Below are 13,557 nucleotides of genomic sequence, written 5' to 3'. Positions count from 1 at the left end.
AAGAACTATTTAGGAAAGAAGCAGCAGCTGGTATCTATCTGTAATGGAGCGGCCAGTGCAGTCACCGGATCTCAGCCCCATTGAGCTGTTGTCAGAGCAGCTTGACCGTATGGTACCAAAGAGTGCCCATCAAGCCAAACCAACTTGTGGGAGGGGCTTCTGGAAGCATGGGGGGAAATTTCTCCAGATTACCTCCGCAAATTAACAGCTAGAATGCCAAAGGACTGCAATGCTGGAATTGCTGCAAAGGGAGCAAAGATTGAAGGAGAAAATTATTATTTGAAATAAAAATATTTTTTTTGAACCTTGTCAATGTCTGGACTAGATTTCACATTCATTTGGCAACTTATTTGATTAATAAAATAGGTATATGTATATATATATATATATATGTATACATAGATATATGAATTTGTATATACACACACACACAATTAAACATTACATACACACATCTTATTTTTTGTTTGAATTTATTTTTGTTGTTCCTTATTATTCTTCACAGAGTAGGGAGCAGATGGCTGTCCGCTAACGATCAATCGGGTGACCGCTATCGAATGTATATGGGGGGGCTTAAAGCTGCAATGACAAAAGTGCAAATTTTCAAATCGACACGTACTAACTGGGGAATAATGATAATTGTTGCAAGCAGCGAGTGCAGCGCTGGCAGTCAGTGTTCCTACCTGGATAAACCAAGTGCTGGATTACAGGAACTCCACTACATATAGAAGGCTTACATCTTATTATACTGAAGTAACGATCAAATAAGATTCCAATAACTAATGTTGGAAAAATGTAATACTTGGGGGAAAAAAAAAAGCCACTCTCTCACCACAGAGACATATTTCACAGAACAGAATAATGGGAGATACCAGGACCACACATTCCCCGAATACTTAGCATACAAAAGGGATGATGTGTAAATACCCGCAGAGTGAGATTTCTGACATATCTCTATGTGAAAATGTATCAGACAAATGCAAAGCATGTGAATAGTAAAAATACACTCGTATAACAAAGACACAAAATCTAGAAAAACTGGGAACCAAGAAAGGCTGTGAAAATATAAAAAGATCCAAATACGACGCTGTGCAAAGGTTTCAGGCAGAAGTGGAGAAAATGCTGCAAAGTAACAAAGAAAGAAGCTTTCAAATACAGTCATAAAAGCTAGAAAATATTGATGGAATTTGGGTTACCACACCTGCCTAAATCTCATGTACAGGAATGTATATGTACATACGGGCAGTATTATAGTAGTTATATTCTTGTACATAGGGGCAGTATTATAGTAGTTATATTCCTGTACATAGGAGCAGTATTATAGTAGTTATATTCTTGTACATAGGAGCAGTATTATAGTAGTTATATTCTTGTACATAGGGAGCAGTATTATAGTAGTTATATTCTTGTACATAGGGGGCTGTATTATAGTAGTTATATTCTTGTACATAGGAGCAGTATTATAGTAGTTATATTCTTGTACATAGGGGCAGTATTATAGTAGTTATATTCTTGTACATAGGGGGCAGTATTATAGTAGTTATATTCTTGTACATAGGAGCAGTATTATAGTAGTTATATTCTTGTACATGGGGGCAGTATTATAGTAGTTATATTCTTGTACATAGGGGGCAGTATTATAGTAGTTATATTCTTGTACATAGGGGCAGTATTATAGTAGTTATATTCTTGTACATAGGGGCAGCATTATAGTAGTTATATTCCTGTACATAGGGGCAGTATTATAGTAGTTATATTCATATACATAGGAGCAGTATTATAGTAGTTATATTCATATACATAGGGGGCAGTATTATAGTAGTTATATTCTTGTACATAGGGGGCAGTATTATAGTAGTTATATTCTTGTACATAGGAGCAGTATTATAGTAGTTATATTCTTGTACATAGGGGGCAGTATTATAGTAGTTATATTCTTGTACATAGGAGCAGTATTATAGTAGTTATATTCTTGTACATGGGGGCAGTATTATAGTAGTTATATTCTTGTACATACGGGCAGTATTATAGTAGTTATATTCTTGTACATAGGGGCAGTATTATAGTAGTTATATTCTTGTACATAGGAGCAGTATTATAGTAGTTATATTCTTGTACATAGGAGCAGTATTATAGTAGTTATATTCTTGTACATAGGAGCAGTATTATAGTAATTATATTCTAGTACATAGGGGCAGTATTATAGTAGTTATATTCTTGTACATAGGGGCAGTATTATAGTAGTTATATTCTTGTACATAGGGGCAGTATAATAGTAGTTATATTCTTGTACATAGGAGCAGTATTATATTAGTTATAGTCTTGTACATAGGGGCAGTATTATAGTAGTTATATTCTTGTACATAGGAGCAGTATTATAGTAGTTATATTCTTGTACATAGGAGCAGTATTATAGTAGTTATATTCTTGTACATAGGGGCAGTATTATAGTAGTTATATTCTTGTACATAGGGGCAGTATTATAGTAGTTATATTCTTGTACATAGGGGCAGTATTATAGTAGTTACCGTATATTCTTGTACATAGGGGGCAGTATTATAGTAGTTATATTCTTGTACATAGGGGCAGTATTATAGTAGTTATATTCTTATACATAGGGGCAGTATTATAGTAATTATAGTCTTGTACATAGGAGCAGTATTATAGTAGTTATATTCTACATGGAGGACACAGGAGAGCATCTCTCATATGAATGACTCTTCAGCCATCAGTAATTAATATGTATTGGGGACTATATCAACAGAAGAAATATAGATACTTTCTGAAACAAACCACACCAGTGTTGCCATCCCTCCTCTGACTTTTCTTTTGGCTGCTCATACACTTGATATGCACCATACACACAAGAAGAAGCCGGTATAATTATGATATCTGAGGGTTGGAATTTTTGAGCCAATGAACAATGTTCTTCCCCGTGTCATGTCCTCTCTATAGAAGAGGCAGACTCTGCACGGATAATATGACATTCCTGTGATTTCTGTGCCAACCCTGCACCTTGGTTCCTCACCTTGAGATAATAAACCAGAAGTTCGTTGAGGGCGGGGTCTGCATTTAAATTAACTAAGAAACATTTATTATCTCCGACTTTAATCCCCGAGGATTGCAGTGAAATGCCGAGACTTTCCAGCTGCTTCTGCCGCTCCTGTAATGGAAGAAATTAAAAAACATATGTAAACACACATACACACGCGGGGGAGAAAGATAGCAACGCCGAGCGGAAAAAATGACTTAACCAGCTTGTGTTCCAAATAAATACATAGCAACCAGGCTGTTAAAGGGGCCATATCCTAATATTGTGGGTGTTAAGGCTCCTACAACAATCCCTCTGTAAACCTACAGTATAACCGTGCAGAGCCCTTAATACAGATCATTCAATGAACAGCAGATGGCGCTATGGAGCTTAGTAAGAAGTCGTGGAGGCATCAGGTGGCGAATAATCACATCCAAAACCCTAGTATATCATTGGTAGCCATCGGCTAATGAAGAATATGGCTGCCTTTGAGAGCAACGTTCGCTATAATCTATGGAATCTTCATTTGTTAATCATTACATGTTTAACCCCTTAAGGACGTGGAGCTTCAGTGAAAATCATGGTCTATGAACACCACTCACGGGCTGGCTTTCACAGGAGTACCGTCATGACAAATACCAGGGTCTTCAGCAGACCACTGGACATCACGGCAACCCATGTGGACCCCACAATCACGTCATGGAAGCGCCGATGGGTGCAAACAATAATGCACACCCCTTCTGACATCTCGTAAATGCCGCGGTCACAGAGTGAAAAAGGTAAAAGCCGTGGGTGGTGGGTTGTTGGAGGCAGATGATGGCTCATTATCACAGTCATCAGCTTCCAGCTTGCGAGGCAGGAAGATGATTATAGGCATTATGATGTTAAGCTTATAAAGGGTTATTTGTTGGACTGCTTATTAAAATTTGCTGCCGTTCTTGAAATATTAACACTTTTCTTTTGTTTACATTCCGTTGCCTAGGAGACCGACCACTGTCTAGCCTGTAAGCACTGCGCTGAAGTCGGTCAGGAACTATGTACGATCCAGTGATCCGGGACAGTTTCAGAGCAATAGTAAAGAGCTTGCATGCACTGTGCACGTTCGACCACTGCTGCTGGGCAGCAAAGGTGGACGGCCACCTAGGCAACAATGTGTAAACAAAAGAAAAAAAAAAGCTAATAAAAGTGCTTGTTTGTGTAATCACTATTCACCAATACCCATGTATTAAGATGGTAAAAACCCTTGAATTGATGGGATCCAAGTCATGGATTCGGAGAAGAGTAGTGTCTGCCCCCCCCCATTATCACAGTCTGGCAAACATGATCATCACTCTCTATTAACACTATCATGACCAGGTTATCTATTATAAATATATATTATATATATATATATATATATATATATATATATATATATATATATATATATATATATATATATATATATATATATATATATATATATATACACACACACATACATACATACATACACACACATATATAAGTATATATAGTTTTTTTTGTTTTTGTCGCTGTTTTTTTCCTATTTTTTTACACATACATAGGTTATATATTTGCAGGACAAGCTTTAGTTTTGAATGCCACCATTCATTTTACTTAACAATGCACTGAAAATGGGGGGAAAAAAATCCAGGTATGATATTTAAAAAACAAAACAAAAAAAAAACACCTCGATTCCACCACGGTTTTTTTCGGGTCTGCTTTTACAGCATTTATGAGTGGTAACATGAGCCTTCGGGTCAGTGTGATTACAGTCATGCACAACTTCTATTGTTTGTACATTTATTTTTCAGTGGTTAAAATAAAATCAGAACTTCATTTAAAAAAAAAAAAAAAAAGTTAGGGATTTGTGTTGTCATTTTCTCAGATCCACAACTAGATATATTTAGATTTTTTGCATGTCTTGATATAGTTTTTATTGGTATCATTTTGGAGTACATATGACATTTTGATCGCCGTTTCTTGCATTTTTGGAGGGAGGTGCTGTGTCTGAAAATTGAGCGTTCTGGCTTTTTTTAATATACTTTGTTCACTATATGGATTTATTAATCAATTTCATATTTTGATAAATTTATGAATGAGGCGATAGCAGGTTTGTTACATTTATGTTTCTAATTTCTTTAATTTTTAAATTGAGATTAAGGTGCGATTCATACTGTTAAAAAAAACAAACAAAACAAAACAATCTTAAAACATTTTTTATTAGTAAAGGGAATGCAGTTATCCGGTTTTCCCCTAGATAATTTCTGAATCGCTGTGGAATTAATGGTACTATAGAAGTGAGTAAAAAAAAAATAAGTTGCTGCCACCACGTTCTCCAGCCCTTTCATAAAGCCCTTGAAGTCATCCAGCGCTGCATTCTAATGTGCAACGAGTGGTCCGATGGTCTCTCGTGCCTCCACTCTGCCACGTAACGGTGCTCCACCTAGGACTAATGTGCACAGCTAGCAGAGATCCTGTTCATGTGCAGGAGTCAGGCTTGGCCGGATGCTTGGATGGAGCAGAAGATGAGATCCATGTCGTTCATGTGTGGATGAAGTAGAAGACGAGACCCACATCATCAATGTGTGGAGGAAGTAGAAGACGAGATCCACATCATCAATGTGTGGATGAAGTAGAAGATGAGCTCCACATCATCCATGTGCGGCTCCATGTGAAGTTTGGCCAATTATGTGGATGGAGCAGAAGACAAGATCCACGCCATCCATGTGTGGATCCATGTGTAGCTTGCCCGGATGTGTGGATGAAGCAGAAGAGGAGATCCATGTCGTCCATGCGTGGAACCATGTGAGGCTTAGCCAATTATGTGGATGAAGTAGAAGACGAGATCCACGTCATCAATGTGTGGATGAAGTAGAAGAAAAGATGCACATCATCCATATGTGGAACCGTGTGAGGTTTAGCCAGATGTGTGGATGAAATGGAAGACTAGATCTACGTCATCCATGTGCAGCTTAGCCAATTATGTGGATCAAGTAGAAGACGAGATCCACGTCACCAATGTGTGGATAAAGTAGAAGACTAGATCCACGTCATCCATGTGTGGCTTGGCCAATTATGTGGATGAAGTACAAGGCGAGAGCCACGTCATCCATGTGTGGATTCATGTGTGGCTTGGCCGGATGCGTGGATGAAGTAGAAGACGAGATCCATGTCGTTCATGCGTGGATCCATGTGAGGCTTGGCCAAAAGTGTGGATGAAGTAGAAGACGAGATCCACATCATCAATGTGTGGATGAAGTAGAAGACGAGCTCCACATCATCCATGTGAGGAACCGTTTGAGGTTTGGCCGGATGTGTGGATGAAATAGAAGACTAGATCCACGCCATCCATGTGTGGATCCATGTGTAGCCTGGCCGGATGCGTGGATGAAGTAGAAGAGGAGATCCATGTCGTCCATGCGTGGAACTATGTGAGGCTTAGCCAATTATGTGGATGAAGTAGAAGACGAGATCCACGTCATCCATGTGTGGATCCATGTGAGAATCGGCCAAAACTGTGGATGAAGTAGAAGACGAGATGCACATCATCCATATGTGGAACCGTGTGAGGTTTGGCCGGATGTGTGGATGAAATGGAAGACTAGATCCACGTCATCCATGTGCAGCTCCATGTGAAGTTTGGCCAATTATGTGGATGAAGTAGAAGATGAGATCCACGTCATCCATGTGTGGCTTGGCCAATTTTGTTGATGAAGTACAAGGCGAGATCCACATCATTAATGTGTGGATGAAGTAGAAGACGAAGATCCACGCCATCCATGTGTAGAGGAGCATCGTTACAAGGCAGCGTGATCTGGAGACGCCCATCAGATTGCTTTGTGCTCAGTAGAATGCAGTGCTGGAGAACCTTTTCTATTAATGGTATATGCTGCCGCCTGGGGAACCCAGCAGACTTTTTAGTAAAGTATTAAAAAGCTGGAGAATGTGGTTGCAAGTGCTTTTATTAAGTAAACCTGACGACAGGTGACCTCTCAGTTTTACTTCATTTTTAAACCTTTCCTCCCTTTATAGGACTTGCTCTATATACTAAAACATGAAGAAATAATCTCCTATGAAGCACAGTCTGAGATGGTGGGCCATCAGTAAGCTGCCAGCAATCCGTCAGAATCTCCCACAATCTTTTTGCGGCAGGAATAATGGTCACGTTGCGCGGTAAAACAGCAGCGATCAGAGGCGTCCGGCCGCAGCCATGCAGGACGCGAGCGCCGCTCCGTACACGCACTGCTGACGTTTCATGTAGACCCAAGTCACAAGTCAGAAAGACGGAGGAGGCCGAGACAGCTGCATAACTTGTCTATTTCTTCCACACCAAAATGAGTTGGTCCATCTAACCTGAGCGACCCCCCCGAGCATCCGTCCATCTAACCTGAGCGACCCCCCCGAGCGTCCGTCCATCTAACCTGAGCAACCCCCCGAGCGTCCGTCCATCTAACCTGAGCGACCCCCCCCGAGGGTCCGTCCATCTAACCTGAGCGACCCCCCCGAGCGTCCGTCCATCTAACCTGAGCGACCCCCCCCCGAGGGTCCGTCCATCTAACCTGAGCGATCTCCTCCGTCTTGCGCAGCTTCTCCTCCCATGTGACGGTCATTTCTTGGATGAGCTTCTCGGACTCTTGTAACCGTTCCTTCAGTTCGGGAGCTTTCATGGACTGAAGAGAAAGAAGAAGAGAGTAAATTCTCACTGTCGCTCGCTCCTGATCACTGCCCTGTGTTGGACGATTGCATCAAAATCGGCGGCGGTGGCAGCACATCATGAAAAATTTAGCACAAATCAGGCTCGAAGTGCAATTGGGGAGTGGCAATTCACTTGTATTGCAATGACGCCCCCTGGGCACCTCCAACTTGATTTGCATATGGTTTCTATGCCAGATTTCTCCTGACTGGCACATCGGATTTGTACAAAAAAGGTGTCATTTATCTACGGGGACAAGCGCCTGCACATCCATATCACAGGTTTACTTTAATCATGACTTGTCGCCATTAAAAGACCTTTACACAAGCGCCAATCACCAAGTTGTATCGTCAGTCGCCGCTCGTTATGGCCAGAAATTTGCCCATGTAAAAGGACCTTTAGGAACCCTTATATGGAATATGGATGAGGATGGGGACCACCCGTGATTAGGGCCCGCACATGTCTGTGTTCCTGGAATACTTGTCTGATACATCAATAGCGCTGCACTAATCCCAATAAAGGGGGTCCGGTTACCCATTCTTTGTGATGGGCTTGTATGCATGACCACAAGTGCACGGAGAGGGGGTGAGCAGCCCCTATTGTGCCCAGGATCTGAGGCTTAGTCATTGTGGAACCAAACGTAATGCAGATTTCTCACAGACACCATCCCTGCTTGCTGGTAGAGAAAGTGAACTTTCTTACAAACTTTTATTATTCTTATTTTTTTACAATGTATGAATGCAGAATTTGTTCACGTTTTCAGTCATTGACAGAAAGCAGAAGAGCCGCGGAAAGCTTCATTTTACAATTACTGAGATTAGACAAAAACTCTAGAGAATCCTAGAAAGATGGTGAGCGCTCCCGGCAGACCCCACAGAGACGTCTCCATCATGTCTGCTCCTGCATGGTGCCCTTTAATATGGCTGCCATTTATCATCCCCAGAGGTTGTTCCTGAGGCTTATGGAAAATATACACGATATATGGAAGATTATCGGACATACGTCAATCACTGAATTCAGGCTCCTCAGTCTGTCCCACTGCCCCCCACTGCATAATACCCAGCCCCCCCAGGGGCATACCACCCAACTCTGTAACCCCCCCACCTCCGGTACATAACATTCAGCCCTGTTTTGCACCTTTATGCTCCCCCACACCCTGGTGCATAACATCCAGCCCTGGTGCCCCCCATTGCATAATATCAGGTCCCATCCCCCTAACACCGCCTGGTGCATAACATCCGTCCCCATCCCCTCTCCCCTTGATCCATAATCTGACAGCGTTGACTCTCCTGGTGCATAACACCCAGCCCCCATAGACTCTCAGGTGCATAACATCCATCCCCATTGACCCCCTGGTGCATAACATCCAGCCCTGTCAAGCCCCAATGCAGAATGTACGGCTCAGTTACCCCCCCTAGTGCATAACAACTGGCCCAACTGACTCTCTGCTGCATAACATCCATCCCCACTCTTCCCCTGGTGCATAACATCCAGCCCTGTCAAGCCCAAATGCATAACATACGGCCCAGTTAACCCCCCAAGTGCATAACAACTGGCCCAACTGATTCCAGTGCATAACATCCATCCCCACTGACCCCCTGGTGCATAACATCCAGCCCTGTCAAGCCCCAATGCATAATGTCAGTTACCCCCCCTAGTACATAACAACTGGCCCAACTGACTCTCCAGTGCATAACATCCAACCTTGTTGACACCACGGGGTAAAATACCCTGCGCCCTTGACTCACTGGAGCATAAATAGAGCCCTCTGGTGAATAAGACCTGGGCCTGTTGACCCCCATTGCATAACCCCTGGCCCTGTTGACCCCTGTTGCATTACATGCAGCCCCATTGCCCCTCGGTGCATAACATCCTGCACTTATGCCCCCGGGTGTCTTAACATTTGGCCCTTTGCTTCCCCCATGTATATTAATGTCAATGTATGTAGAATGGGAGGTCAGAAAAGCTCCTGGAGATGGATGTGTAGGGGGTCACATACTTTTTTGTATACAGTCTGTCATTCAGCTCTTTTACTGTGGCAATATTGGTTGTCGTATAAATGGGCATTTCTTCCATGCACTAGTCCAGAAATGCAAGGTGAAAACTTAGTTGGGGTAATGTATTCATTTAGTTTAAAAAATGCCTGAAAAAAAAAAGAAATCAAAGTGCCAGAACGAGCAGGATAATGCACAGTTAGCCCACCGGAGGGCGCTGCAGCCTGATACTGGATGCTGACACCAGACATTTTTAATCTGTGAGATTTCGGAATCTTGCACAAGACCTACAACCCCAGAGAAGCACGAAGAGCAGCTCTGTAAGACGAGGGCTCACCTCCGCCTGCGTCAGCTGGTCCCTCAGCTTCTCCACCTCCTCGCGCAGCTCCCGGATGATGCGGGCATTGGGGTCCTCGTTCACCACGGCGTGATTGACTATGTTTTTGGCCCGGTCAGCGTACCGTAGTGTGGAAAGGGTCTCGTCGTAGTTATCGGCTGCGGGGCTGACTGTCGCCACCATGGCCGTCTTGCTGTTTCCGCCCAGACTGTCCTGCGTTAGGAATGGAGCACACAAGGTACCGTCAGCAAACAAGACCTGGGGAGACGGCATCCACCAGGACACATTGCACCGAGATCACACACTCACCTTCAGCAGCCATGTTAATACCGAGTCCCGATACGGAACAAACTTATTCTTATTCTTGCCGGCCCCCTGGTCTGCCAGCGCGGAGATGACCAGCCCCAGGGTAGTGAGGGACCTAAGAGAGAACAGCAGAATGACATTTCATGGTCCCATATTCATCTTCCCAATAACAGTCATTTCAATTATCGGCCCATCCTGAGCTTCCAGGTTCATGAGCACAATTCTGACATTACAGAAAGCAGCAGGAAAGATGGCAACAATGCAGCTGTATAGGTTATTTGGTGATTCGGAGACAATCCCGAAGCACTGGATGGTGGAACGGTATCTGGGAGCCAAGGGTGAGGAGTCTGAGCGCCACACGCCATTGAAACTACCACACCTAACTGGGTGCAGAGAATAAGGACTTCAAGCAAATGGACATTATTAAAATGGCAATTTTTAATCAATAAAATTAAATTATCTATATTTTGACAAAAGTATAAAACCCTAGGGACAGAACGCGTGCAAACGAAGCAAATAAGCCAATGGCAATACCAGAAGCAAGAGGAGTGTACTATGCCGCACTAAGCAAAGTCCGATGCTGGCGGCTACTAGTACCATAGAGGAATATCCGAGTCTGAGCATAGATATTCAACAATATTTAATAATGCACATTTGCTTAAAGTCCCTCACATATCGGAGTCTTCACAATTATACCCCTTAGCTCATTAGTGCATATAATAATAAGCCTACAGCTGAGCGGCTTAAAAGCCTGGGGTGCATAAATGGTCCGTGGTGACCTCACGGTGGCTCAGTGGTTAGCACTGTTGTTTTGCAGCGCTGGGGTCCTGGGTTGAAATCCCACCGAGAACAACATGTGCAAGGAGTTTGTATGTTCTCGCCGCGTTTGCGTGGGTTTCCTCCGGGTTTTCCGGTTTCCTCCCACACAGCAGAGACCTACTGATAGGGAATGTAGATTGTGAGCCCCGATGGGGACAGTGCTGATGATGTCGTGCCCTATTGGGAAGACCAGTGGCAGTTTAGGGATACTTGTGTGGCCATGAGGTTTTGCTCCCGTCTCTAAACCCTTGTCATCTCCCCATAGACCAAGGCTCCGGATCCAAGGCTGAGGAGGAAAGGGGGGAGCCGGAAACAAAATGGCCCTATTCTAGCTTGTGGCAAGGGGAAGCCACCTATACCCGATCCGTGCCATCACCTTTTAGTCAGAGGGGTTAAGGAAAGGTTGCTTTAGGGCCATCTCCTGCAGAGAGCTTATAATACACCGCATCGATGTGTAAATAAAGTCTAAATTTCAAGCTTTAAAAAAAAAAAAAAAAAACAGTCTCTATTAGGGTATGTGCCCACGGTCAGGAATCGGCAGCGCTTTGATCTCAGCCCATGTCCACTGCCGGATTTTGAATGCAGGTGATTCCACATGTGATCATTGAACCGTGCAGAATCACCGCGTCCTATACATTGTACGGGTGATATTTATCCTGTGGATGCTCGCGTCTCCGCAAGATAAGTTGCAGTCTGGAAAGATGTGACGCATGTCCGCCTCCACGGGTGATCCGCAGGCGTCTTAGCACGCATAGTGGGCATGGGATTTCTTTAAATCCCATCCACTATGCTGTAATATCTGGACGCTGTGGGTTGTACACTGCGGATGTATGCAGCATAAAACCCTCAGAGTTTACTGACCGTGGGAACGTACCCTTATGGTTCGCTACAATGCCAATTTACCTGTGATCAGGTCTAACCCACCTTGTACTTAAACATACCTACTTTTTCTGGCAAAAATGAATCTCTTAAGGAGCGCAAATAATAATATATAAATATAATAAAATAATAATAATAATTATTATTAATAATAATTTATAACAAATTAATAATAAGCACCAAGCGATTGTCATTAGGCTCATTCGCCTTTTATTGGCTGGTGTAAACAGGTCGGCAATCGCTCAATATATGTTGTGTGACGACATTGTTGATGCCGACATTAAAATCCCTGTATTGTTTAATCAGATGTAGATGGGGAGCCATTTTTGGGGCCAAGTGCACGCTGATCCCTTGGAGTAGCTCTCCAGCATATGTTCTTTGGCGTGGCACCTCGGCAGATTAGGCGAGCGCAGTGCGCGCTGATCACACGGTTGCCTCTGAATAGACGCAGCTTATGGAGGACACTTCACATAATTAGCCCCGAGCCGGCACACAGGCGGCAGACGCTCCGCACACTCACTTGTTGATGTTGCTCCCTTCTTTCAGTCGCTCCCCGGCTGCTCCAGTCTTTGTGGCTCGCTCGCTGCCAGCTAAATCCACCAGGCTCAGCTTACTCACTTTCTCACCTGAGGTCTGGAAAAAAAAACCGCACAAAAGGACGTTAAATAATCTGCGGCGTCAATCATGTACAGCATCTATAGCGGGATTACATCTGTACTATTCTGCAACAAATCTAGACAAATTTTTAAAAAATATATCTATATATATTTTATATTTTTTTTAATTAATTTTAACCCCTTCATGACCCAGCCTATTTTGACCTTAATGACCTGGCCGTTTTTTGCAATTCTGACCAGTGTCCCTTTATGAGGTAATAACTCAGGAACGCTTCAACGGATCCTAGCGGTTCTGAGATTGTTTTTTCGTGACATATTGGGCTTCATGTTAGTGGTAAATTAAGGTTGATAATTTTTGCATTTATTTGTGAAAAAAATGGAAATTTAGCGAAAAATTTGAAAATTTCGCAATTTTCAAACTTTGAATTTTTATTCTGTTAAACGAGAGAGTTATGTGACACAAAATAGTTAATAAATGACATTACCCACACGTCTACTTTACATCAGCGCAATTTTGGAAACAAAATTTTTTTTTGCTAGGATGTTATAAGGGTTAAAATTTGACCAGCGATTTCTCATTTTTACAATGAAATTGACAAAACCATTTTTTTAGGGACCACCTCACATTTGAAATCAGTTTGAGGGGTCTATATGGCTGAAAATACCCATAAGTGACACCAATCTAAAAACTGCACCCCTCAAGGTGCTCAAAACCACATTCAAGAAGTTTATTAACCCTTCAAGTGCATCACAGCAGCAGAAGCAACATGGAAGGAAAAAATGAACATTTAATTTTTTAGTCACAAAAATGATCTTTTAGCAACAATGTTTTTTATTTTCCCAAGGGTAAAAGGAGAAACTGGACCCCAAAAGTT

At 42.7% G+C, this 13,557-nt stretch overlaps 1 protein-coding gene across 2 annotated transcripts in view; it reads right to left on the bottom strand.

Annotated features, from left to right (window-relative positions):
- The window catches only part of KIF13B (kinesin family member 13B), a 158,273-nt gene that overhangs the window by 87,101 nt on the left and 57,615 nt on the right, over positions 1 to 13,557 (bottom strand). For both annotated transcript variants that reach the window (XM_077291730.1, XM_077291729.1), the window contains exons 9-13: positions 12,586 to 12,698; positions 10,371 to 10,482; positions 10,062 to 10,274; positions 7,597 to 7,707; positions 3,029 to 3,163 (exon numbers count right to left, since the gene is read on the bottom strand). In XM_077291730.1, the coding sequence (XP_077147845.1) occupies positions 3,029 to 3,163; positions 7,597 to 7,707; positions 10,062 to 10,274; positions 10,371 to 10,482; positions 12,586 to 12,698 (684 nt within the window). The remainder of the gene's footprint in view (positions 1 to 3,028; positions 3,164 to 7,596; positions 7,708 to 10,061; positions 10,275 to 10,370; positions 10,483 to 12,585; positions 12,699 to 13,557) is intronic.

This window comes from Ranitomeya variabilis, chromosome 2 (genome assembly GCF_051348905.1).
Source record: "Ranitomeya variabilis isolate aRanVar5 chromosome 2, aRanVar5.hap1, whole genome shotgun sequence".
Taxonomy (NCBI): domain Eukaryota; kingdom Metazoa; phylum Chordata; class Amphibia; order Anura; family Dendrobatidae; genus Ranitomeya; species Ranitomeya variabilis.
The sequence above is the reverse complement of the archived record's forward strand: the minus strand, read 5'-3'. Positions and strand labels throughout refer to the sequence as shown.